Source organism: Arachis ipaensis, chromosome B6 (assembly GCF_059453495.1).
Source record: "Arachis ipaensis isolate K30076 ecotype BB chromosome B6, ASM5945349v1, whole genome shotgun sequence".
Lineage (NCBI taxonomy): Eukaryota > Viridiplantae > Streptophyta > Magnoliopsida > Fabales > Fabaceae > Arachis > Arachis ipaensis.
In genome coordinates, this window is record NC_142441.1 from 141,598,034 (window position 1) to 141,625,036 (window position 27,003).

Sequence of the window (27,003 nt, forward strand, 5' to 3'; positions counted from 1 at the left end):
ACATTCATAAATGTAATTGTTAAATTGTTATTATTAGGGTTCCGAATTTCTCGGAAATCTTTCATTCATTTTTTTCCCCTTGTGCCTGTACGTAACACTATGAAGCACATTACTGCATTCAGCAGAGGATCTGGCTCATCACGTCTTCACTATTATTCACATTTTCACTACTCCGAATCCATTGCGAGGAGAAAGAAAATTACGATGACGAATTTGGCAACACGTGACGCCCAAGTTTCGCTACTCCATCACTTAATGCAAATTCACATTCACATCTCACGTAAATTACAACATTGACGCACTCCAACTTAACGCCCAAACTATTTTCTCTCTCTATATCCTTCTTCTCCTCCTACCTTCTCTCTTCCAAAATATATAAAATAAAATAAAATAAAATAAAATCGTTTAGAAAATTTCATCAAATCAATTCACATTACAATTTTTTTTCTCGGATTTACGTAACACAATATTATTTTATATATTAAATATTAAATTATTTGTTATATATATATTTTTTCTCTCTTCTGAGTTTGTCTTCGAGTTTGGCCGAAAACAGATCCCTCTTTTTTCATTGTCAGAGTTGCTGGTTCGTTCGATCTCGTGGATCAAAATCCCGCGACATTCTCGTAACTCAGTTTCTCTTTCTCCGCGAAACCAGTTCTTTCTTCTCTGTAACTCTTTCTCAATCAACATTCAACACATCCTTCGTTTTCCGATTTTCCTTTATTGCTCTGTTTTATCGGAATTCACAAATTCCAGATTAGGGTTTATATTTCCTCCCAAGGGAGCCGAATCCCTCGGGTTTTAGAGAAACTGTAAAATTCTCTCGAATCGGAGCTTCGGGGTTTAATTTACTCAATGCAGCTGCGGTGATTGTTCGTTAAACCGTTAAATATTTTCTTTAAACAATGATAATCAAGCGGAACCTGAAATTCCAAATGCCGAGTCTGAAACGGAAGAGACTCGGTGACTCGGCGGGTGAAGGGGACGAGTCAGCCGCGTCCACTCGTAAGAAGAAGAAGAAAACTACCAACGGGTATTATCCAATTAACATCCTCTGTGGCTTCGCCGCCGGCGTAATTCCCGCGAGTTTTCGCGGGTTACTCGGCGCTGCAGCTGCTGTGTTACCACCGGAGAAGACGTTTTCTAATGTGTGCACCACGGAGATATCTTATTCTCGGGGCAAAGTGGAGGTAAATTCGAATTCGAATTCGAATGATTTGAATGAAATTGAAGAAGAGGAAGTTGCAGTGGCGGTTAGAGGGAAGAAGGATAGTAATGTGTCTCGGCCGCCGCTTGTGCGGACTTCGCGGGGGCGAGTTCAGGTGCTGCCTTCGCGCTTCAACGATTCGGTTATGGATGATTGGAGGAAGGATGGTACGAGTGAATTTGAGAGTGTGGAAGAGGCACCAAAGGCTTCTTGCAAGAGAAGAAATGGGGAAAGGAATGGGCAGAAGAGTAAGAGCTATGCCACATTGTGTTTGAACTCGAATTCGCGCGGCTCGATGGCATTGAGGAAGCGTGAGGTGTATCTTGAGGATGTTGGATTTGTGGAGGTGGAGGAAGTTGACATAACAAGGAACGAGGGAGTTCTGAAGGTGGAAGAGGAAGAAGAAGAAGAGGAAGAAGAAGAGAAGAAGAAGAGGAAGAATAAGGAAGAAGGGTTGTATGGACCAGAAGATTTTTATGCAGGTGATATCGTGTGGGCAAAAGCGAGAAAGAAGGAACCGTTTTGGCCTGCCATTGTCATTGATCCTACCACTCAGGCACCTGAACTTGTCTTGAGGACATGCATAGCTGATACGGCTTGTGTCATGTTTCTTGGATACTCAGGGAAAGAAAATGAAAGGGTATTGACCATCTTTAAAAAAAATGAAATAATTTTTTAGCAACGTCTATTTGTTGAAATAATGGCCATTTATTGTGTTTTGATGATGATATTTAAGCAGGATTATGCATGGGTGAAGTATGGGATGATATTTCCATTTATGGATTATGTAGACAGGTGAGCAGTTTGTTTAGTTGTCTGCTTACTCACATTTGTTTTCTAGAACTAAAATTTTGATTCTTTGATTTTTTTTTCTTGCTTCAAGAATTTGTGCTTACTGGCTTAGTATTATACTTGATCTAGGTTTCAGGGGCAGTCTGAGTTGAGTTACTGTAATCCATCTGAATTTCAAACTGCAATAGAGGAGGCGTTTTTGGCGGATCAGGGATTTACAGAGAAGTTGATAGCAGATATTAATTCATCAGCTATCAACACTACCTACAGTGATTCGGGTGTAAAGAGATTGAAGGAGGTTACTCATGCAAACCAGCATGCTGAGCAACGCTTTCTAAATCTGGTAAGTCATCAGCAGCACGGAATATTTATTCATTTGGTGTATCCAGAAGGCCTTTTACCAGCTCATGCATTAAATTTTGAGGATTTTAAGGATGGATGAGAAATTGTGAATTCAATTCAAATTTGTAACTGAGTTTACTGTGGCACTGCTTGGTTCTTTCTGAGTAAAAGGCCCTAATAGTCAAATACTGACTTGTAGATTTGGCATATACCAATTCCTTCAGATTGCTTATGCCCTTGTCAGTCCCTTTTTCTTATATGTTATTGTAGAATCAGGAGTTGGAAAGTTTACTGACATCTGATCATGTTTAAGTAAAGGTTTATTGATTTCAATTCCTTATGTAGGATTTAATCAATAAGAAAATAGACACACGGCCTTGTGAAGCATGTGGAGTGAACCTTCCTTTCAAAATGTCGAAAAAAACAAAGAATTCAACTCCTATTCGCCAACTCCTATGCAAAACATGTGTTGGGGTATGTATAACTTGCCTTTTTCTTCTAGCCATTTAGTTTGAGTCTGTACAGAAACATTATAATTTAACTATTTTTTATTATTGAAATTCCATCTTTTATAATGTTTGAAATATATTTCTCTTGGACAGTTAACAAAATCTAAGCATTATTGTGGCATATGCAAGAAAATTTGGAATCATTCAGACAGTGGAAGCTGGGTGAGATAGTTGAATTCTGTTAGCTATTTAAGGCACTTTGGTGTCTTCAATGCAATACCTGTTTTTTTGGGTACTAATTTCTTTCCACTTTTTAGGTACGTTGTGATGGATGTAAAGTGTGGGTGCATGCAGAATGTGACAAAATTTCCGGCAACCTTTTCAAGGTTTATCTGCTACTCTTGATATATCTGAGTATTTATCTTTTCAGCATCTGAAGCTCATAAAGAGACAATTTGTTTTATTCTGATCAATATATTCTGTTTTGTGAAGAATCTTGGAGGCACTGATTATTTCTGCCCTAGTTGCAAAGTGAAGTTTAATTTTGAGTTATCTGATTCCGAAAAATCACAGCCAAAAGTCAAGTAAGTGTATACAGTTCTTACCTTTTTACCCATTTTTTCTTAATATTCCTTGGAAGTATCTGCCTTGTTTGGAGTGGTGTTCATCTACTGATTTATTATATATATATTTTAGCTCTTTTAGAAAATATGTCATTTTACAATTATTATTTGGATTTCTGACTATGGTGGAAGCTTATGTTCTAGATGGAGCAAAAACAATGGGCAGCTAGTGCTTCCAAAAAGGGTCAATGTTCTATGCAATGGTGTGGAAGGAATCTATCATCCAAGCCTTCACTTGTAAGTATTTTTTTACAGAATTCGTTTCCTATTCTATTTTAGGTTTATCACTATCATCATCACTTTTGATTCTATGCTTATTTATTACTTTTTGGTGGTAGATCTTATGTTCCTTAACAGTTAAATGGTTGTGTGTCCTCTGTTGCTTCAGATGAATGATTCTAGTTTTAGCAATTTGTAAGTTAACCAAATTTGCGCCAATACTTGTCCCCGGCAATGTTGAGGAAACTTTAGTTTAGTCTTAGTTCTTCTTTGTGTAAACACCCAAACTAGTTCCGTATTGCAAAAGAACTTCTTACTTCTTAGATAAGCTCTACTGTCATAAGAAAATTGTTTAAAGTAGAAAATGATAGCTTCTGGATAGTTACTTCAAAAATAATGTGGTTATAAAAAGAGTTCCCTTTTTTTTTTTTTGGGGAAAGAGAGGAGGGGGGGGGGGGGGGGGGCTAACATAGCTACATGTTGTTTAGGGTATCAACCTATTACTAAGGCCTTATTCTGATAGCTCAATTTGTTAGTCATGAAATATTAAGGTGAAAATAATGTAGGGGCATAAATAAGCTAAAACTAAGCTCACCTAAACAGCGCACTATTTCCAGGTTTCTCTAAAATATAATTTTCTTATATCCTAATTTATTATGATTTGGCATTTATATGAAATCCAGATTCATGACTGCAATAAATCATATAAGATGGTTATCTGGTATCCAATTATATTTTTTGAAATTAATTGATGCTAATCATAAATTGGACGATGTTGTCTGACTTCTGAAGGATTCATTTCTTCCTTTTGGCTATGATAGGAAGAATTGTTTGTTAATGGTTTGTTTTTCATGTTCTCTTACAGAGTTGTTTGCAAGTGTGGTTTTTGTGAGACAGAAAAGCAATCGCTTAGCGAATGGGAACGCCACACAGGTTCCAAATTGAGAAATTGGAGAACAAGTGTTCGGGTGAAAGGCTCCATGCTATCACTGGAACAATGGGTTTGTACAAATCTGTATTGTTTGATTTTGGTGCATAATGTCCCCATATACTTTTTTTTTTTTTTTCTGAAAATGTGATACTAATTGGTTCCTGTAGTATAGTTGACTGTTAAGAGTCTAATCATTCTCTTTCTGGAGTCATAATTTGGTCAATGTACTCATAGTCTGGCTATATATTAGTGTCATGTTATAGTTTACAAATACTATTATTAATTTAAGTTTTCTGCATCTTGTGATTTAGGTCTAAAATTTAATAATACAACTATTCACCAATATCAATAATTTATTTGAATTATGAAGTCTTCAGTGAATGCCAATAATGCTGACCTCTTGAGAAGCTCTGCAAACTTATAATATTAGTCTCTTTACGATTTAGCATATGGCACGCCTAGAGGAAGAAAGATTCAGGTTGCAGATTAGATTTATGGGGCCAAGATTTTAACTTAAGACATGACTTAATTTGTAACTAATAAAACCCATTTTAATTTCTCAGATGCTGCAATTGGCTGAGTTTCATTCTAATGCCGTAGTTTCTATCAAACCCAAAAAACCTTCCTTAAAAGAAAGGAAGCAGAAGTTGCTTACATTTTTGCAAGGTACATTAATCATAGTTCTTTGTTGTACAAATTCATAATATCATGATTTTCCTAGAAGAATTCCTGAGAGTGATAATGTTGCTGAAGACTGTTTTCTATGACAGAGAAGTATGAACCGGTTTGTGCTAAGTGGACTACAGAACGATGTGCTGTTTGCAGATGGGTTGAAGATTGGGACTACAACAAAATTATCATTTGCAACAGGTAAAACAGCATCTTCAGTTTAATATCTGTTTGTATATATATATTTTTTAAATAGTCAAACCATCAAGATACAAGGATCAGAAGAAGCTGCTGTGTGGTGTAAACATTTTGTAGCTGATAAATGTAGTGAGATCATAGATGTTCTAGAAAAATAAATCATGAGTAGTTATATCTGTAACTTTAAATATCTTAATATAAGAAACCTTGATGTGTCTCTTTATGGTTTTAGCTTTTGGGAGAATTGGTACTTGATATAGTATCAAACTTGCTACATCCTTACAGTTGATTCCGTCATCATCACTATCTATTGAATTGCATTGCAATGCATTACATTTTACAGATGTCAAATAGCTGTTCATCAAGAATGCTACGGTGCAAGAAATGTTAGAGACTTCACATCATGGGTGTGTAAAGCTTGTGAAACACCTGAAATTAAACGGGAGTGTTGTCTTTGTCCCGTAAAAGGTGGGTATTCCTCAATGTTTAAAATGCATTATACACATAGTTCTTCCTTGTGAATTATATTTTCTGGATTTCCCATTTGCCGACTTGATTCTTTCAACCTTGTAAATTCATATAAATGTGTTATTCTTCCTCCTCTCTTTTATGTATTGCTATAAAATTATATTATAGTATCTTGAAGCTTTGGTAAAGTTGTTTTATCCTCACTATGTTAATGTGTTATTGTTCCTTAGGTGGTGCTCTAAAGCCAACAGATATTGACACATTATGGGTTCATGTCACTTGTGCTTGGTTTCGGCCTGAAGTGGCTTTTGCTAGTGATGAGAAGATGGAGCCTGCTTTGGGTATTCTTAGTATTCCGTCAAGTTCTTTTGTTAAGGTGAGATATCAATACCCAGTTTGTTTAGAAAACGCAATTGTAAAATGATATAGACTACAGGTTTCCTAAATGGTTTTCATTTGACGTCTCTTGTTCCTTCTTTATGCCTATGTTAATCTAAATTGTGTTTGTTGAATTTCAGATTTGTGTTATTTGTAAGCAAATTCATGGTTCATGCACACAATGTTGCAAGTGTTCTACTTATTTCCATGCCATGTGTGCATCAAGGGCTGGCTACCGAATGGAGGTCGGATCAACTCTGGTTTTTATTTTTTATTTATTATTTCGGGCTTCCATTTGCGAATTGTTGTTAACCTCTTACAATTTGGATTTCAGTTCAGTTATGCATCATGACTAATGTTTAGTTGACATGTTGCATTTTCTTATAGATAATTTAGAGACTCTTTTTTTTCTCTAAATTTTCCTGCTTAAATGCAGTTGCACATTTCGGAGAAAAATGGTAAACAGACAACAAAAATGGTTTCCTATTGTGCTTATCACAGGTATAGAATCTTCAATTACAACAAAAGAGACAATACTTTCTTCTTTGTCCCTTTTTACGGTTTCCTTTTCAGAGTTTGCTTTTGCCACAATTTTTACTCTTTTTTGAATTCCTCAAGTATGAATTTAAGATTCATTTGAATCTTACTGTCAGCTTTTTGTTTTAATATTACTTGCAGGGCTCCCAATCCAGACACTGTTTTGATTATGCAAACCCCCCTTGGGGTCATTTCAACTAAAAGTCTTCTACAAACTAAGAAAAAAACGGGTTCCAGGCTAATTTCCTCTAGAAGAACAAAGGTAGAAGAAACCCCTCAAGCAGATGATACTGAACATGAGCCATTCTCTGCCGCTAGATGTCGAATCTTTCAAAGAACAAACTACACTAAAAAGGTAAGATGCAGAGATTTATTTTCATTTGCAAAATCTGTAACATAATGCTTAGTCAATGTAACATTTACTCTTGATACTTCTTTACATTTTCGGTGCAATTCATACTTCAAGTTAAATTGTTTTTTCGATCATAAATTAATGGAATTTATCAGTGAAATACCATGGTTTATGAACTTTTCTTTGAATTGTTCACTTCTCTGTACACTATCTTCATCTCTCTAGTATGTCCATGGCACTGTTATCTCTCCTCATAAACTATGCCCCTTCACTCATTTTTGGGATTTCCACTTGCTAGAAATCAGCAGCTGATGCCGTTCCTCATCATGTGAGGGGTCCCTACCATCATCCTTTAGATGCAATACAGAGTTTGAATGCTCCCAAAGTAAATACTCTTTCTTCTCCTATATTTTCTCAAGAAATGAAAGATTCACGTTTTTTTTCTTTTCCTTTTTTTTTCCTGGGTACATAAAGGATTCATCTTTTGCTTTCTTTCTTATCTCTTTCCCTCAAGCAGGTGGTACAGGAGCCTCAGGCATTTTCTTCTTTCAGAGAGCGCCTTTACCACTTACAGGTAAAATAATCTCTTAAGTCTTTTATTGGCCCTTGTACTCAATTTCTGATTATGTTGTGGGTACAACTTGCATGATTCCAGAGAACCGAAAATGAAAGGGTTTGCTTTGGTAGATCAGGCATTCATGGATGGGGACTTTTTGCACGTAGAAATATTCAAGAAGGAGAAATGGTATTGTCATGCTCAAATATGAAAAGATTCTGAACTCCCATTGGTGCATTATGTATTTTAAATTTCACAGTAAATCAGAACACAACCCTTGATAATTAGCATGATTTAATTCAAAACAGGTTCTTGAATATCGTGGTGAACAAGTGAGACGTAGCATTGCGGATCTCAGGGAGGCACGCTATAGATTAGAAGGGAAAGACTGCTATGTGAGTTAATCCTTTGTGTTTGTGGCCTCTAGATTCATATTTCTTGTTCTTGTTCATTGTTCATGTTCTGTAACACTAAATTGGGTTGTTTTCTCTCTCTTGGCAGCTATTTAAGATAAGTGAAGAAGTGGTAGTAGATGCCACTGATAAAGGAAATATAGCAAGGCTAATTAACCATTCTGTAAGTCAACCTAACTTAAAACAACATCAAACTAGTCAACCTATTTTGTTGAAACTTGTGATTGTGAAATCATTTCATGTGTATGAATATGAAATCCTTGAAGCTGAATATGTACCTGTTGGAGAGGCCAATCATGGCTGATATTTATTGGTTTTGTACATTATTGTTCCCCCTGTACCCTTACCATTGATTATTAATACTCCCATCTTACCGGATCTTCGATCATGTAACACAGTGTATGCCAAATTGCTATGCAAGGATCATGAGTGTAGGTGATGATGAGAGCCGGATCGCACTCATTGCCAAGACTGATGTAACGGCTGGCGATGAGCTAACGTATCTCTCTCTCTCTCTCTAAGATCTTTTCATGTTTGCATGTTTTCATGCTTGTGCTGCCATGTTCATGCAATGTGCTTGTGCTTCTGTTGCAACTTCAGCATACATTTTGTTTGGTCAAATTAACTTAATCTTGAATGTATCTGGCAGGTATGACTACTTGTTTGATCCTGATGAGCCAGATGAATTTAAAGTCCCTTGTTTATGCAAAGCTCCGAACTGCCGCAAGTTCATGAATTAGGACTATAATATACACAGATCAGGATGACATTATTGTTTCTCCACAAGGAGCCTAACCCATCCCCTTCATTAGTGGGAACCTCATAGTTAACCTAAGCTGTAATTTTAATCAAACCATAGGTACAGGAAAGAAACAAAAAGTGGAAAAAAATTTTTTTTTTCTTTTAATTTTTCCCATTTCTTAGTGTTTGGTTTTCTTGGAATTATGGCGCTGAATAAAAGCCGTAGTGGCTTTAGGCTCTTGGCGTTTTGTAAATGGGACTCATAATATTGCTTCGTTCTATAAAAGCTAGTGCAAGCCTCAGTATATTTCATATGTATCTTCTCTTACCAACCAAATTGCAAGGAAAAGCTTCGATTATATCGTTAGAAGAAAATTGTTAGACCGTTTACGTGAAAAATAAAACTAAAAAAAAAAAAACTTGAATTGTTGGATACTTCTTATTAGAATTAAGCTTACAGCTCCCTAATTTTGGTTGCTTGCTAAACAAGTCAATGAGTGTGTTAAGCAAGTTAGCGAAGTTAGATTATTATTTGTTTGTGTTCGCAAGTGAGGTGAGATTAACCATTCAAGAAATTTCATGCTGTGAACCCATTGAAGCTCACTCAATGCAACTTTTTCTATTTAATCTGCAAGTTTTTTTTCTTTTTGTTATTTTAATTATTCATTTTGAGTGTCAAAACCTTAATTAAATTATATGGCTCTAGTTGATATATAATTATTAAGTAGTGTTTCAAGACTTATCCGAAATCAATATCATTTGGGTATGAACGTGAGATCCAAACTCTTTTTTCTGAGATGTTTTGATGTCTTCTCTAGCGAGGTGAAATTGTGAGTTCTTCGGCGAGGTTGATGAGTAGTATATGCAAGTGACTCCAATACTTTAATTAGTAAAAGTTTAGGCAAATTTTTATGAGTTAGGGTTCCAAAACACTTCAATGTGTTAGGATATTTATAGAAGTACCTTATGAGCTAGTCAACACTTCTGAAATTGTTCCATCTTTAATAGTAGGTGGTTTCTCTTTTTTGTTTAAAAAAGTTGTTGTGATTTCCTTTTTAAATTAGTAATAGAGATTGTAGGGATTAATTGAAATTCATCTTATTCGAACAAGTCAAATTGAACTGTCTCCATTGTGGTAGACCTCTATGAGACCAGATAAGTTAGGTGGTATAGATCTAGACTCTTATTCTGTAAATTATGAATTAAGTCTTAATCATTTTAAATTTAAACCCTTATCATGGATCAGGATATAAACAAATAAAAAATAACTAGTTAGATATCAACATATCTCTAATCAATATATTTAATTCTCAATATTTTGTGAACTCAACTAAAACAATACAAAATTTTTATACGCATTTCATTTTGTTTCTGTAAATTTTATTTTAGGTTGTATTCATTTTGACAAATTCAATTAAAATTTGTTTAATATATAGTAATTTGCTGCGTGTTTATCTTTTTCCATAAGTGTGTTTATATTTAAAATAGTATTAATTTAATAGATACACAAAATTATTAGAAATATATTTTAGTATTTTATAATGTATGTTTTTTCAATTAAGAATACAAGATGTCTCTTTGATAATTTTGGTGTTTATTTGTGAATGCATGTATTGTAGATTTGAGTATGAAATTATTTTTATCAAAATAATTATATTGAATGACGGTGACTGATAAATAATATATTTAATTAAAATTTAAATAAAGAATTTTCAAATTTCTTAATTTAAACAAAACATTGTAGAAATTAAATTTCCTTTGTGCTTTCCACTTCTTTCCTTTGCCAAACGAGGCCTTAGGATGTTCAACGCTTTCCTCTTGAACACACATTTGCAGAGCTTTGGAGTACGGTGAGTCAGTTGAGGTGGATTTCAGGAAAAAGAGAAGCCAAAAAGTTGCGATAAATTTTCCTTCAGACTAAGATTTGGGCTACGCTTACTCCACTGAATTTGTCACTCCTCCAACACCAACGCATTGATGCCATTTCCGGTAACTACTTTTTCCAATCTCCACTTTCATAGAATGACCAAATTAAACTCTTCTATATATCGAATTTTGCAAGATTTGTTGCGAGTTTTTTCCCAAACTCTTACTTTCAGGGACAAGTAAATACAGGTAGAAACTTAGTTGTTTTCATGTAAAATTAATAGTTAACAATTATGGCCAGATGATAATTTAATCAAATATGTCAAATCTTCTAAGGATTTTCAACTATTAACTTCGCTTATGTGAGTCTTCACCTAAACAAAATCCTAACTGAAAAGCGTAAGCTTCTATAATAATAATAATAACGTGTTTCATTCATTCTCTTTTTGTTTTGATGTTGGTTAACTAGTATAAAACTTTAATAGTAGCTTGTTCCATCATTGTTCCTGAGCTTTTGTTTATAGGTTTCGAGTTTGGTATCAAGAAAATGGTACTGGAGTCTGGTATAAATTTTTATCTGTAATGGAGAAAAACCTTGTGGATGTGTTATGGTGGGTCATTATCTAGTCTCTTAACCTGGGGTTGGGTGTTCGAATCTCATCTTCGGCATTGAAAGGGATTAGTCTATCCAGCAATGGATACCCTTTGAAAACCAAAATAATTGTAATGTGGAAGTTTAATTAGGCTTCTGGTAGAGTTAGTAGGACCTTTTTCTTGTGTTGAGACTTGAGACATTGTAGCTTAGTTTTATTTCTGGGCATTAATCCCAAAGTTTAAGTGAAAGACAGAAAACCATTTTAAGTCACTCATTTGTCTCTACTCAACCACTTCAGCTTTTGATAGAAGTGATCCATGAAATCATTCTATTAAAGTATTTACTTTTCATCACCAAGTGGTTTAGATTATGGTACCTATGCTGCCGCATTTCAGCAAAGGTAGGTGAGTTTGTGTATTGGTCACATTTAGAGTTCAATGGTAGTGCATGAGGTCGCTTATTAAGGGAAAGATGTTCGAAATGTGTTAAAAGTTTTCTTGTTGAAAATGTTGGCAGATAACATCTTAAAATGTGATTTTTCAGGTGTTTTTGGATGCATGGAATGCTCAACAAGTCAACAGTGACAAAACAACTTATTTTCTAGTGTCAAAACTAAAGGTGTGACTAAATCATTATATTGAGTTATATCCAGATAGACATTACCAGAAGGTTGAGATTTCCCATTCCAAAATCTCCTTGTGGGTAAGGCTATTCCTTGGTGGTGCCTCCGATACTTGTTCTTTTGTTTGATATTTGGATGGAAAGATTAGACACAATACAAATTTAGTATAATTCTTCTAAGCCATATGCTGAAGCGTCAGTTGCTGCATGCTTCTTCTGAAGCCTTAAAACGTTGGCTATATGATAGAATAAAATTGAAGTGTTGCATTGTATCTGGTTTAATTTGTTCTATATATCCCTATAACCATAAAGTTGCTTCATTTCTACACTAGGTTATATGAGTTTTTTCCCCCTCCTGGTTTCTGTAGTGTGAATAGTGAGCAAGAAATTCTCGTGTAAAAAATGTGGAAGTCTTTAGTTGGAGATGATGAAGAGCAAGGGGAGAGCTTGTTGGGTGAGGATTCAGGTGGCCTCTGCTCCCTCTCTCCAACACAGGTACTTCCAAAACTCTTCAAACAAGCCTTGCTGGCTAAACTTATTTTGATCTTTTCGCTCTAAACATTTTTGCTGTTTTTATGTCTTGACGAAGCAGAGAATTTACGGATTTGCAGCTTGTTTGATTGCTGGTCTTGCTTGCATGTTACTGGTAAGACCATAAGAGAAACTGTGCTACTTTTATATTTGTTCTGCTTCTGCGGTATTTATGTGTTTTACTTGCCTTGTTTGTATATTTCTATTTCACCAAGTATAAATTTACTGAAGAGAAAGTATATAAATAACGTTTGTCCAATTTAGGACATTAGAAACAAAATAGTTAAAGTGCAAAGCTTTTTCAAACTATTGGAAGCACAACGGCTTTTGATATTATATTTTGTTATTTCGTTGCTATTCTAGTTATTTTCATGGTGTTTTTCGTTTATCAGAAAGCATCTGTATCTGAGAATAAGGATCTCTTGACCACCCTCAAGGAATGTTTTTCTTCTTGTTTTTGTGTTACTCTAACCCAGGACTCTATAGCAATGAATACCCATTAATTGATCTTAGGAACATCACGAACCAGAGCCAAGGATCAATGGTGTATTTATTTTTCATTGAAGCTTGTGCATAACTTAATGTAAAAATAGTGATATTTTTTAAGTGATAAATTTTCTATTCCCGTGTGATCAATGGTTTTTAGCTTTCTTTTCTTCAATTTCTGTACAATACGAACCGCAAGTCAAATGTTGAGAACTGAACACATGATATTTCATTTTTTATTATTATTATTTTTTTTCTATTTTGCAGTCAATGATTGTTTTTGCCAAACCCATCAAATTTGCATTATTATTCACCTTTGGAAACGTATTAGCAGTGGGAAGGTAGATTCGATTGGTCCTCGGACTTCTGGTTGTATTAGAGTTAATTTTTTCCCCTAGACTGGATTCAATTCAATGCACCTACCAACTTCTGTGTTGTGTATCTGGCAGCACAGCCTTTCTTCTTGGACCTGCACAACAACTCGGAATGATGCTTGATAATGCTCGTGTTTTTGCAACAGCCATATACATTGGATGTGTGGTTATAGCACTCATATGTGCGCTCTGGGTAAGTCATACACCATTGATAATACAGAGTCATTTCTCTAATATGCTGATAATTTTGCAAACCTTAATTTTCTTGAGTATTGAACAATAGAAACGGGTAAAAGGAAGAGATTTAATGACTAATTCTTTGTATACTCGCTTAGTCTTACCGCGTCATCACTTAGGATTGAATGTGACCCATTTTAAGTCTGGACCACACTCCATCCTATGGTGACAAGGTAATATTTCTCATGTTGAATAATCGTCAGCAACCTTTTTGCTGTTGTCTATTTGCCCAATTTGATAGTGGAGTCTGATCAATTCATATTGTTTTTCATAACAATTGATATCCTTCTTTCTTTTTGTAGATTCATGACAAGTTGTTGACTATAATTGCTATCATAATTGAGATTGGTGCTCTTATTTGGTAAGTTTACCTTGGACAATAAGGGTCTATTTGGGTTTTGTTTCTATATTCTGTTTTTATTTTAGTGCCTCTGAGTTTTATAATTTTATGAATGATATAATGAAGGGTAAAGTATACTTTTTGTCTCTAACGTTTGCAATATTTTTCAAAAATATCCCGAATGTTTTCGATTTATTCAATTTTGTCCCTAATGTTTTTAATTTGTGTCAAAACTACCCTTGAAAGTTTTCAATTTTGTCCCTAAAGTTTTACATGGAAATAACGTTCAGGAGTAATTTTGACACAAATCTAAAACGTTAAGGACAAAATTGAATAAAACTAAACGTTAAGGGTATTTTTAAAAAAAGATGCAAACGTTAGGGACAAAAAGCATACTTTACCCTATAATGAAAAAGAAAATTAAAATAAACAGGATTTTATTGTTTTTGTTTCTTCCTTCGCAAATCCTAAAACTTTGAAAATACTGAAAACGCAAAACAAAAACCAAATAGACCTAGACATAAAGTTGTCTTGAAAACTATTTCACAGATGAAGCATTTTAAGAGGAACTTTAATTAAAGCATGGTCATGTTTTACTTACGTTTAAGATCATTAATTATTCCAAGTTATCACAGGTACAGCTTAAGCTACATACCTTTTGCTCGTAGAATGGTTTCTGAGTTGATGATTAGATTATGCGACACAGAACTTTGAAAAAAGAAAGAAAAGAAAAATGCAACTGATGCTGATGCTGTGGATTTGGTTGTTTGTTCTAATATATAGATTAATTTGTAATTCAATTAAAATTATTGATTGATTGTGAGCTTCATAAGTTTCTTATAACATAGTTTCATTAGTTTGTGCTTATGAAACGTCATTTTGAGCAATGACGAGTGTTGCAATTATTTTCCCCAAATCATCTACATTCACTAGAAACAATATAAGAATGTGATGTAAATCAAATTTTATTTTATTTTTTTGCAAGGTAAGTCTGAAACAAACCACTTGCAGGGTTTAATTCCAAAAACTGAACTCTGGACAGTAAGTCTCTAATCGTAACCAATTAAACACCCAATGGGAGCCTCCATTGGCATTAGGACAAAAGGTGGTTGGTATAAACTTTAATTATACAAGTACCTGGAGAATTGGTTTTGTGAAAGCCTTCTTTTTTTTAAATAGATTGCAAATTAGATATTTGGTACTCCCTTTTGTTTCTAGGTACCTGTTCAAATATTCAAAAACCAAATTATCAAATTTACCAATTGCAATATATTACCCATTTCTATAAACGCTTGATGATCTAGTCCAGTATGAATTCATCTTTTGAATGAAATTGATACCACTCCTTTAAACATAAACAAGAAAAGTACTCCTCATGCCATTAGTTGTTTTTCTCATTCTTTATTGAAAATGCGGGTGAAATTTATAATCCATTATTATCCCCCAGATAACATAATTAGGGAGATCCAATATTTTGGTTGCACTTCCACGTTTGCATGAATCAAGGTTGGTTATATGATGAGGAATTGAGGGTGATGTTACATGAATCCAATTTTGGTGCACTTGATCTTGGTGATGTTCGGTTCATTAAAAGATAACTTGAATTTGCCAACATAAAAGTCGGGTGAAAATGTGTGAATCTGATAGAGAGGTGCCTACTACTAACAGGTTTGGACTGTGTTACAAAAGTAGGGGTAAATAGAGGTCAAGTAGGAGTGTTTTAGGAGTTGTTGGCATATCCAACTGGCTGATAGGTTGTTAGATCCTATTACTCATTGCCTATAAATAGCTAGGTTATAGTTGGTTTAAAGAGGATAGTTTTTCTGTTGTGAATTCTGTTAGAAGTTAGAAAAAATCTCTCTCTCTGAGCTGGTAGTTCCAGTTGTGTAGAACCTTATAAGGAGAGCTAATTGGCCATCCCGGTGTATCAATAAAGCTTGATCATTCTGCTATTGCTGGTTCTATCAACTGGTATCAGAGCTTGAGGATCCCGACGCTGAATGGTGCAATCGAGATCGAGGAAAATGGAGTCACGATTTGACACAATTGAATCGCGCATGGAGGAGATGTTCCGATTGATGCAGGAGACGCTACAGTGCTTCGATTCCCGAATGGATGCGTTCAAAAATCGCACGCCTAATCGGAATGAGTGTGGTTCACCGAGATCGCACTTGGCCCCAGGCTCATTGGCTGGAAGCCGCGGCGCGCCGGAGCAATGGCGAAAGCTAGAACTTCCGATCTTTCGTGGAGACAACGCGGTGGTTTGGGTTGAACGCATGGAGCAATTCTTCTTGCTGCGCACAGTGCCAGAGTAAGAATGGCTCACGGTCGCCACCTTTGCAATGGAAGGAAGGGCATTCACGTGGTTCAGGTGGTGGGAGGCGACGGCACCGGTGCTGCAGTGGTGGTTCTTCAGTGCGGCGCTGCTACGGCATTTTCAACCGGAACAGCTACAGAGCCCTTATCAAGCGCTGCTGAAGCTGAAACAGACGAATTCAGTGCGGGACTACGTTGACCAGTTCGTGCTTCACACGCGGCCCCTCCGCGGAATTGTGCCGGAATTGTTGATGGACCTCTTCTTAAATGGGCTGAAACCAGAAGTGGGGGAAGAATATAAACTGTTCCCATACTAGTCAGTGGACGAGTTAATGGAACTGGCACAGAAGGTCGAAAACCGCAACGCTGCCTTGCGAGGGGTATCGGGACGCGGTAAATCATTGGTTCCCAACTTCGCCGTTGCCAATTCAACCGCCACCAAAGCGGTGCACCCCGCTACAGCGTCCAACTCTGCAGCAAGCAACAGTGTGGAGTCGACGACGGATCCCTTGCGACGGCGCGGATTGAGACATCTCAACAACGAGGAATATAGAGCTAAGCGGGCCAAGGGAGAATGCTTCCTCTGTGATGAACCATACACCACAGATCACAATTGCAAGAATAGGGAGTTCAAGCTTTTAATCATGGAGCCAGACTTTGAAGCGGATTGGTTACAGCATGAGGCAGTTCCGGAAACAAGGGAGCAGGGACAATTGGAGCTCAAATTCATGAGCTTGAGTGGACATCACAAGTCAATCAAAGCCTGAGCAGAGGTAAATGGCCGCCGTGTACGCGTTCTCATAGATTGTGGAGCTTCGGACAACTTCGCAACACCGGAGATTGTCACCGAGTTGGGCCTAAGAATTGAAAACACCCCTAAGTTCCAGGTTAGGGTAACGAACAATAGCAATAAAGGGGGACATGGAAGGTGCAGGGAAGGTGTTTGGGTGTCACGCTCCAATTCAAGGAATTGGCAATCAAGGAAGACTTATTCATCTTCCCAACCGACGAAGCGGAATTTGTCTTGGGGCTGGCGTGGCTAGATAAGTTGGGAGACATTCTCGTAAACTTCAAAAAATCATGCCTTTGATTTCGGAATGGGGATAGCATGGTTACATTGCAGGGGGACCCGGAGCTGTGCTATGGAGGCATGCACCTTCAATCTGCAATTTTGTCCATTCAAGAAGGGGGAGAAGGATTTATGGTCCAGCTGTGGCCCATGACTTTGCAAGCGGCTACGGTATCGAAGGTGCCGCAGGTAATCAAATCGGTGTTAGCTTCTCATGCTAAGGTGTTTCAAACACTACCAGAGCTGCCGCCACATCGTTGCCATGATCATGCCATTCCATTGATAGAAGGAGCTTCAGTTCCGAATATAAGACCTTATCATTACCCGCACCATCAGAAAGCAGTAATTGAACTAATGGTACGAGAAATGCTGGCCTCAGGGATAATTCGGCCAAGCTCCAGCCCCTACGCGAGCCCGATATTGTTGGTGAAGAAAAAGGACGACAGCTGGAGATTTTGTGTCGATTATAGGGTGTTAAATGGTATTATGGTGCCGGATAAATTTCCTATTCCCGTCATTGATGAGCTACTCGACGGGAGCTGCAGTTTTCTCTAAGCTGGATATAAAATCAGGGTTCCACCAAATTCGGATGAGGGATCAAGACATCCACAAGACCGCCTTCCGCACTCATGAGGGCCATTATGAGTTTCTAGTCATGCCCTTTGGCTTGACAAACGCCCCTAGCTCCTTCCAATCCTTGATCAATGACATTCTTAAGCCTCTATTGCGAAAATTCGTCTTAGTCTTTTTCGATGATATCCTCATCTACAGTCAGGATATGGCTAGCCATGCCCTTAATCTTCAAGAAGTTTTCCAGATTTTAAAGGAGAACCAGCTGGTGTTGAATGAGAAGAAATGCACATTCGCAGTGAGTTCAGTGGAATACTTGGGCCACATTGTCTCGGCACAAGGGGTCTCGGCGGATCCTAACAAAACCACACCGATGCTAGAGTGGCCGGTGCCTATGGACCAGCGAGCTTTACAGGGATTCTTGGGCCTTACCGGCTATTGCAGGTGGTTTGTGCAAGGATATGGGGTGATCGCCAAGTCGTTAACGGAGTTGATAAAGCGAAATGCGTTTGAATGGAATGACAAGGCACAGGAGGCTTTCGAGAGATTGAAGAGGCTGATGGCAGACCTACCGACTCTAGCAGTCCCGGATTTCAATCAAGACTTTGTTTTGAAAACTGATGCATCGAGTGAGGGGTTGGGTGCGGTGCTGTCCCAGCAAGGCAGACCAATAGCATTCCTAAGCCAAGCACTATCTCCAAGGGCCCGACAAAAATCTGCGTATGAGAGGGAGTTGATGGCCATTGTCTTCGCTGTCCAAAAGTGGCGGCATTACTTGTTGGGTCGCCATTTTATTCTTCTCACAGATCAGCGAAGTCTGAAGTTCCTCACGGACCAGCGACTCATGGACCCAACTTACTTGAAGTGGACCACTAAATTGTTAGGCTTGGATTTTGAGATTCGATACTGGCCAGGCCTTGAGAATAAGGCAGCAGATGCGTTGTCACGGCAAATGATGGCAAGGGTGATTTCAATAGTACATATGAACCTCTGGGAAATGGTGGAAGAGGAAGTGGCTCACGACCAAGAGCTACAAAAGATTGTGGTCGCCCTGCAGCAGGGGCTGGATGACTATCCGGGGTATTCCCTACACAAGGGTCGACTGTTTTACCAAGGGAAAGCAGTGTTTCCTGCAAATTCTTCTCAGATCTCACTTTTGCTGGCTGAGTCCCATGACAGCGGGGCGGGTGGACATTCAGGCTTCTTTCGAACCTATAAGCGGCTGGCAGCAACGGTTCATTGGCGCGGCATGAGGCAACGAATCAAAGATTATATTGCAGGCTGCCATACTTGCTAGCAAAACAAGCATGCAGCGATGAAACCGGCGGGGCTGTTGCAGCCATTACCAGTTCCGGAGCGAGTTTGGGAGCACGTTACAATGGATTTTGTGGCGGCATTGCCAAAATTCAAAGGCATGGACACTATCCTAGTAATGGTCGATCGGTTAACTAAATATGCTCACTTTATCCCCCTAGCTCATCTATTTTCAGCCAAGGAGGTGGCACTAGCCTTTATTAAAGAGGTAATTAAACTACACGGGTTCCCCAAGTCAATCATATCGCATAGGGATAGGGTGTTCATGAGTAAGTTTTGGTCCAAACTATTCCAAGCAGTAGGGACAAAATTGAAGTACAGCACGGCATTTCATTCGCAAACCGATGGCCAAACCGAGGTGGTGAATCGCTGTTTGGAGACTTATTTGCGGTGCTTTGTGGGGGGCTACCCGAAGAAATGGTTGGAGTGGCTACCATGGGCGGAGTTTTGGTTTAATACCTCCTACAATGCCTCAGTCCAAACAACTCCATTTCAAGAACTTTATGGGGTGCCGGCACCTATTCTTTTCCGGGGAGAGATGTTTCCATCGCATGTTGAGGAGGTGGCAGCATTGACCGCAGCCAGGGATGCAGTGTTAGCAGAGTTGAAGATGCACTTGGTGCAGGCTCAGCAGCGAATGAAACAAGCAGCAGATAGGCATCGAAGGGATGTCAAGTTCAAGCCGGGTGAGTGGGTTTTTTTGAAAATGCAACCTTACCGGATGCGGACACTAGCGCAGAGGGTCAATGAAAAGCTAAGCCCTCGGTACTATGGACCGTTTGAAGTGGTTGAGAGGATAGGGGCAATGGCATACAGGTTAGCCATGCCTCAAGGGTGCAGACTTCACCCGGCCTTCCATATTAGCAAGTTGAAAAAGGCTATCCCGCCGCAGCAGGTACAGACACTTCCAGTGGAACTGGCTGAGGATGGTGAGCTAGTGGTGCAGCCATCCCAGATTGTGGCACCGCGAACCACAGAGGATGGGAATTTGGAGTATTTGGTGCGCTGGATGGGCCTCTTTCCTTGTGAGGATAGTTGGGAGCGAGCGGCGACATTGCGAGCCACCTTTCCGGAGTTCCACCTTTAGGACAAGGTGGTTGTCTGAGAAGAGAGTATTGATAGAGAGGCGCCTACTACTAACAGGTTTGGACTGTGTTACAAAAGGAGGGATAAGTAGAGGTCAAGTAGAAATGTTTTAGGAGTTGTCGGCATATCCAGTTGGCTTATAGGTTGTTAGACCCTATTACTCATTGCCTATAAATAACTAGGTTATAATTAGTTTAGAGAGGATAGTTTTTCAGTTGTGAATTCTGTTAGATGTTAGAGAGAATCTCTCTCTCTCTAAGCTGGTAGTTCCAGCTGTGTAGAACCTTCTAAGGATAGCTAATTGGCCGTCCCGCTGTATCAATAAAACTTGATCATTCTGCTATTGCTGGTCCTTTCAGAATCTCCACAGCATAATTCTATACTAAAATCCTAACTTCTGAGAATACATGGTTAAGTATGTTTGTAGGCTCTAATACTATAGAAAAGATAACAATTCAATAATTCACTACCAAAGATAAACAAATTCCTAAAACGGCAATTCTCACGTCAACCCTAGTAGAACAGCATTCTTCCTCTACCAACTCTTCAGTACACTCAGCAAAATCATATTTTTCATTATGGTATATAGAAAATATACACCCTGACAAACATCAAGACCAGCATGCTGCAAGATCCATTCCTCCTTAGTCTTCAAACTTTATTTTCTTTGGTGCGGGATGGATGTTACCAACCTGGAAGAACAATAATATATATCATGAGTGAAAATCCAGACGCAAAACTTCCTATGACTGAAAAAAGAAAGTATCTAAGCAACACAGATTAATGGAGGTAAGCAGGTAAAAAGCTCACAATCGCAGGGCACTCGTAATCAATGCCAGCAGCCTCCAACCTTTTTCGTCGTTTATTGTCACGCTTCACAATCTTTTCTACCAACTTATTGTACTCTTCCAATGTTCTTTCCTGAATAAAATGTTGCCAAAGAACATTATACACTTGCTATAATACTGAGAATCACATTGAAAACCCTCAGAAACATATACTTTTCCTCAATTAGTTACCTTGTCATGTCGCCCTCGTTCAAGTTGTACTGAATCAATTGGTTTGTGCTTGTAATTGAAACCTCTCCATCTACAAATTAAAATCCCCACGTCTTCAAATTATCTTCTTGGTATTCAAAATAAGAAACCTTTTTTTTTTCTTTCAAAATTTAGTTTTTCCATTTTTTTTTTAATTTTATTCTGCACTTATGCTAATACATATTGATATTACTGAATTAGTTCAATCAAATATGACAAAGTATGCCATTTTATTAGCATTGGTAAGAAAGGAGGCAAATATGCATGTGTTTAGCTCTGTTTCTAGCTAAAACCTTGTATTCAGAGGCCTTTCACTTTTTTCTTCTATTTATTGTCATTTTTGGAGTAAGACCTTGGAAGAAGATAGAGCAATAAATATCTCACAAGGGTTTCTAGCCAATTTTCTTCACATTTCAACGTGAATTGAATGTTTTTCATTTTATTTTGGTGCTCCTAATAAAATGTTTGCTTTCTAAAGAAGGAAATAAAGAAAACAAATACTAATGCTAAGATAACATGTGATGAAACCTCAAAAGGAAATAGAAGTGGAAGAGAAAGAATAACTTACAATCGTGGATGAACTTCCTCAGGGGGTATCAAGTGGACTTGGAGAAGGTGTTCGAAAAGCAGATAATTGTGCATAGTTTCAGCTACAACTTTAGCTACCTACATATCAAGGCAATATTACCACAGAAATAGAAATCTATGACATGTTGAAAAACTCAAGTCAGAACACGGATCACATGAAAGATCTACTACCTCAGGAGACTGAAATTCGATGAACCCAAAATGCCTTGATTTTCCTGTCTATAAAATATAAGAAATAGATATGGTTAGTATCAATCAACAATAATTAAAAATAAAATTATCAAAATATTTTCAATGCTGAGCAACTCATACACGCACTAACTATGAGATCATTCTAAAAAATAACAAATAAAAAAATAAGAACTATAATAACAATTTAAGACTAACACCATAGATAGACTAATACAAGTGTGAACAAACACAAACACATGAAAACAAGTTTAGGGAATCATACTTTCTTATTTCTTGCAATTCTCAATCTCTTGACCGTTCCAAATTGTCCAAAAAAACCTACAATTAATTAAGCTTCATTACAAACACATATCTAGGCTGGAAAAAAAATTATATAATATGGAAAAGGAAATGATGAAACAAGAGTTGCACCTTGCATCTCCTCCTCATAAAACCCATGTGGAATGCGGCCAATATACAACACTGTTGCGGCACTCTCCAAAGGCTTCTGTTCAGGGAGCTTGCGAGCAGGACCACCTTCCAAGGGCTAAAGCAAAAATAAAATAAAACAAAATAACCAAAAAAGAACAAAATTAGAAGCGATGTCAACATTCATTCACATTCATTCATACCAAATAATCAGGAGCCTCTGATTTGTTGATGGAAGAAGATGATGGCTTGGTAGAAGTAGCCTTCTTCAAACTCTTCTTCATAGCTTTCTTTGCCTTGGCCCCCATCTCTCTTACCGAATCCTAAGAGCGAGAAAAGTTGACACTTTCAGACACTTAATAGAAAAAAATACCGGCAAATTTTAAATAGTAACAAGTTTGCTACTTGTTGAACAGTTTTTTTTCCCCTCCAAAAGATAAAAATATAAAGACTCTTTCCAAAGAACCGAACAGAGCCAAAAACCATAGCTGGAGTACACACCAAAAAAGGGGGAGAGAAAAAAAGCAGAACATAAATTACCAGAAATCAACAACAGCACAACAAAAATGAAGGGCGAAGGGTGGACAAGCTAAGGAGAGGGATGAGAAGCCACTGATAAATGGAAGGGGTTAGGTTTTGGATTCTTAATTTTGTTTATATAGTTTCCTCTCAGAGAAAGGGCATCGATGGACCTGTCAAAAACATTTATGGAGTGTACCCATCACCTATTTCCTTAAAATTGCAAAAGAGCCCTGAAAATTTCTTTTTAAGTTTAATTGGCTGTTGGTATGCAAGCAAGCAAGCAGGCCGTCTCCCACCGCCTATTGGGGCGGTCATATACCTCTACCCTGCCCTACCTAACAGTTGGCTGGCAGTCTTAGCCCTCCGGTTTCTTTTTTTTTAAGAAAGAAATTTACTAAATCCATTAAATATTGAAAAAATCATATAATTTCACAAAGATTTCAATAAAGAAATCTGACTTAGTTAAACCCTAAACCAGCAAAGCTCAAAGCAAAAAAAAAACTGCATCATTTTTTAACAAAAATCTGACTTAGTTTTTAAACCCTAAGCCAGTAAAGCTCATTGATTTGAAAATCTAATTAATCATTAAAGGCTAATATTTCAAAATGGGGTAAAGAAAACAACTGCAAGTAGTGTTGTAGACTTTTAGATGGTAGAAAGTATTGTAGATAATTGGAAAAAAATCAATCACTAACATAAACATAACACTATTGACAGGGAAATAATTACTGGTATAAGTCTTCAAAAAAAATGGGTGACTAAAATGAGTGCAGAACCAAAAAAATCAAAAGAACATCATAACTACCAATTTATATTGCAGTAAGTCCAAACACAAAAAGAACAAACCAAGATATAAAAAAAAAAACCATAATCGAGCAGAAACTAAAGGCTTCAATTGATGTTAGTCAATAAGAGGTGCATTGGAAATTTGCTTATAGTAAAAAAATCAAACAGTTTCGAGAGAAATACCAGACCTAAGAAAAGACTAACAGCCAGAACAAAATTCAAACACTAACAGAAACAGAACACAAATGAAAAGGTGATAATGACTTATATAGGTCTCAAAAGAAATGAGGAACATAATGGAATTAAGATTACACCACTAACATATGAACATAAAATATTGCAGAACGTCTATATAGAAACCAAACAATAAAATATTAAAAAGATAATTGGGAACAAACTAATGACTTAAATTGAAAATAGTCAAGAATAGGTACATGGCCAACTTGCTTGTACTAAAAAAATCAATCACTGTCGACAGAAATGCAAAAACTAAGAACAAAATAATAGCAGAAACAAAAATACAATCACTAACAGAAACGGAACACGAATGAGACCTTTAGACGAGTGAGGGACGGCGGCGAAGGCACGAAGCAGAGGAATGGGGGAACGCGAGAGCGGCGGATTAGAAGCTAGGAACGCAGCCACAGAGGAATGGAGGGAGAGGTGCGACAGCGTCGGAGAAGAGAGCGAGAGTGCTCGCAGGTGTGGAGGCTGCTATTGTGTGTGTTAGCCTGTTAGGGCATTTAGCGCCACCGAGTAGGGTTTCTTGCAAATCGGGTCGGGTTATGGGTCTGGGTATGTTTTTTGTTTTTTGTTTTTTATTTTTTATTTTTTTTCCAAAAAACAAAGTGTTAGGCCCTCCGGGCTTTTAGCGCCACCGTGTAGGTTTTATCGTAAGGCTTGATTTGGTTAAAAAACTTGTGCGTTTGTATTTATAATTTTTAAAAGATAAGAGTGGTTTTTAAAAAACCTAAGGTTAAGATTTTTAAAGATAACTTGTTATCAAAATTAAAAAATTTAATATAATTTTATATATTAATTAATATTTAAATTTAATTTTTATATTAATATTTAATATAATATTTTTAAAATTTAAAAATTATTTTATTAAATGCATTTGTTGTATTTGTGTTTATGGAAAGTAATTTTTAATTTAATTTAGTTTAATTTAATTTACTAAACATAGTGCTATAACTTTTTTGATTTCCATTTAAAAATTTATCTCTAGATGTTCTAATTTTTAAAAAGTAAAATTTCTACTAAATTAAGTTTAAGTTAGAGTGAATTATGAGTTTGGATTTTTTTTTTTTTTTTTAGTTTGTTTTAGGCCTAAAAAACAAAATGGCGTGCCCATCGGACAAGCTCATCCCAACCAAGCCTGTAGCTCAAACGGTAGGAGTTAGGCAAAATTTTTTAAGTTTAATTATTCTGTTGGTATTTATAATTTTATCAAATTTTTAATTATATTTTTATATTTTTTTAATTTAATTTTCATACTGTTTTTAATTTTATAATTAGATAATTTCTAGTATAAAAAATGTTAAAATTAAATAAATATTTTTTCACAAATAAAAGATATTTATAATTAAAAATCTAATTAGATTTGACTGCAAAATATATTTTATTAATTTTAATGTTTTTTATATGAAAATGATTTAATTATAAAATTAAAAATAATATAAAAATTTAATTAAAAAAAATATAAAAATTTAATTAAAAATTTGATAAAATTATAGAGACTAATAAAATAATTAAACTAATTTTTTATTATGATAATCTTAAAGTTTTAGTATGTCTTCCATTTTTTTTATGAGTTAAGTAGGTCAATCTGGCAGATTTCGATCCATTTATCTCTCGTATGTGCAACAAAATTTCTATACATCAAGTATTTAAAATCATTAATGTTTAATGTTCCCATAAGATAAGAATTCAAATCCACTTCACCATAAATTTAAATTTTGACCCAAAGTGGTATGATTTGTTAGAGAAAAATTTGGAATCGGGTTTTAAAAAAAATAATATATCAAAGAGTAAATAACAAAAAAAAAAGTTATGCATACATTGTTTTAATTTTTAATATTTAAGTTAAATTTTAATTTCATATACAACTTTTATAACGAATATTTTATTTTATTTTATTATTTTAATATCAAATCACAATAATTACTGCCAATGAGTTATAGCTCAAATAACATAGTTTTTCCATATTCAATTAAGAGGTTGTGAGTTCGAGTCTCTTATCTTTGGTAAAAAAAAAAATCACAACAATTACTACTACAATAATTATAATTACAATTGTTAATGTTATGTAGAAGAAGATCAAACTCTTAACGTGAAGAAGTTGATACAAGTAAAAAAATAAGAATTTAATCATCCTTAAATTAAAATAATAAGACTTACATATGATAGAAATTACAAATTTAATGATAATTAATCACTTACATTGTCATATGATAATTAAAATTTAATGATAATTAACAACTTATATTATCACTGAGTAAATTCTTATAATAATCTCTGAGATTCATGCTTTTACCTAATATAGTCCTTAAAATTTTAATTTTATAACTGTAGTCTCCAGATAGAGCTTAAGACATTATAGTGGTCATTAGACACCTTTTTAGTGATGACTCAATTATGGAAGCACTGATGTAGCATCACGTTGCCATATTGAAGTGTGCAACAGCTAGCTAAACTGACCATATTGCAATTTGGATTCAATTTAGTCCCTCTTCCTCAATTTAACTCTAATGCTTCCAAATCTTCTAAATGTTCCTTTCTTTTTTTTTCCCTCCTTTTCTGACTCTTGATTTTTTTTTTCCTCTTAGCTAGTAAGGTACTTTGGTGTTTGAGTAATCAATAGAAGCTTTAACATCATCTAAACTTTACTCTATGTGGCCTTGTCTTTGTGTTTTACTGTGCCAAATTGTATAAAAATTGACAAATATTTTGTTTTTGTTACTCTTTCTTACACCTTCATTTGTATCTCACTTTTTGTTTCAATTGAATATATAATGACAGAAAATCTTCGCATACAAGCGATTAAGGCTTACAAGCCTTACAAGTCCAATTAACAACTAACGTTCAAAACGCGCTCCTAATGTTACATAGGTTTCACGCGCTATATAACAGAACGCGCGAATATATAACTTCCAATTTTTTAAAAGATTTCGTTTCTTTCTTCGTT

General features: G+C 36.2%; 3 protein-coding genes across 4 annotated transcripts; 2 read left to right on the top strand and 1 right to left on the bottom strand.

The window, feature by feature from the left end:
* The first annotated feature begins 311 nt into the window (after positions 1-311).
* On the top strand, positions 312-9,192 carry LOC107647579 (histone-lysine N-methyltransferase ATX5-like). The gene is made up of 23 exons (XM_088490219.1): positions 312-1,850; positions 1,950-2,005; positions 2,132-2,345; positions 2,690-2,818; positions 2,947-3,015; positions 3,111-3,179; positions 3,286-3,377; positions 3,561-3,653; positions 4,501-4,636; positions 5,130-5,232; positions 5,337-5,436; positions 5,777-5,901; positions 6,132-6,277; positions 6,420-6,524; positions 6,716-6,780; positions 6,958-7,171; positions 7,467-7,553; positions 7,686-7,742; positions 7,824-7,913; positions 8,033-8,119; positions 8,226-8,300; positions 8,536-8,636; positions 8,787-9,192. The coding sequence occupies exons 1-23, from the start codon at positions 909-911 to the stop codon at positions 8,875-8,877; spliced, it is 3,246 nt and encodes a 1,081-aa protein (XP_088346345.1). The 5' UTR covers positions 312-908; the 3' UTR covers positions 8,878-9,192.
* Positions 9,193-10,624: 1,432 nt separating this feature from the next.
* LOC107605259 (Got1/Sft2-like vescicle transport protein family) lies at positions 10,625-14,912 on the top strand. 2 transcript variants are annotated; one of them, XM_088492120.1, is made up of 8 exons: positions 10,625-10,867; positions 11,883-12,041; positions 12,329-12,455; positions 12,553-12,606; positions 13,245-13,318; positions 13,427-13,544; positions 13,891-13,949; positions 14,564-14,912. In XM_088492120.1, exons 3-8 carry the CDS (start codon positions 12,363-12,365, stop codon positions 14,640-14,642), a joined length of 477 nt encoding a protein of 158 aa, XP_088348246.1. In that variant the 5' UTR covers positions 10,625-10,867; positions 11,883-12,041; positions 12,329-12,362; the 3' UTR covers positions 14,643-14,912. The 2 variants fall into 2 exon arrangements, with proteins under 2 accessions (XP_088348246.1, XP_016162557.1); XM_016307071.3 differs by having other exon boundaries at positions 10,639-10,867; positions 11,883-11,957.
* Positions 14,913-20,611: 5,699 nt separating this feature from the next.
* On the bottom strand, positions 20,612-24,601 carry LOC107605258 (RNA-binding (RRM/RBD/RNP motifs) family protein). The gene is made up of 9 exons (XM_016307068.3): positions 24,371-24,601; positions 22,712-22,831; positions 22,512-22,626; positions 22,363-22,418; positions 22,080-22,127; positions 21,889-21,986; positions 21,303-21,372; positions 21,094-21,204; positions 20,612-20,975 (listed from the first exon to the last, which is right to left on the bottom strand). The coding sequence occupies exons 2-9, from the start codon at positions 22,814-22,816 to the stop codon at positions 20,928-20,930; spliced, it is 651 nt and encodes a 216-aa protein (XP_016162554.1). The 5' UTR covers positions 22,817-22,831; positions 24,371-24,601; the 3' UTR covers positions 20,612-20,927.
* Between the last annotated feature and the right edge of the window lie 2,402 nt (positions 24,602-27,003).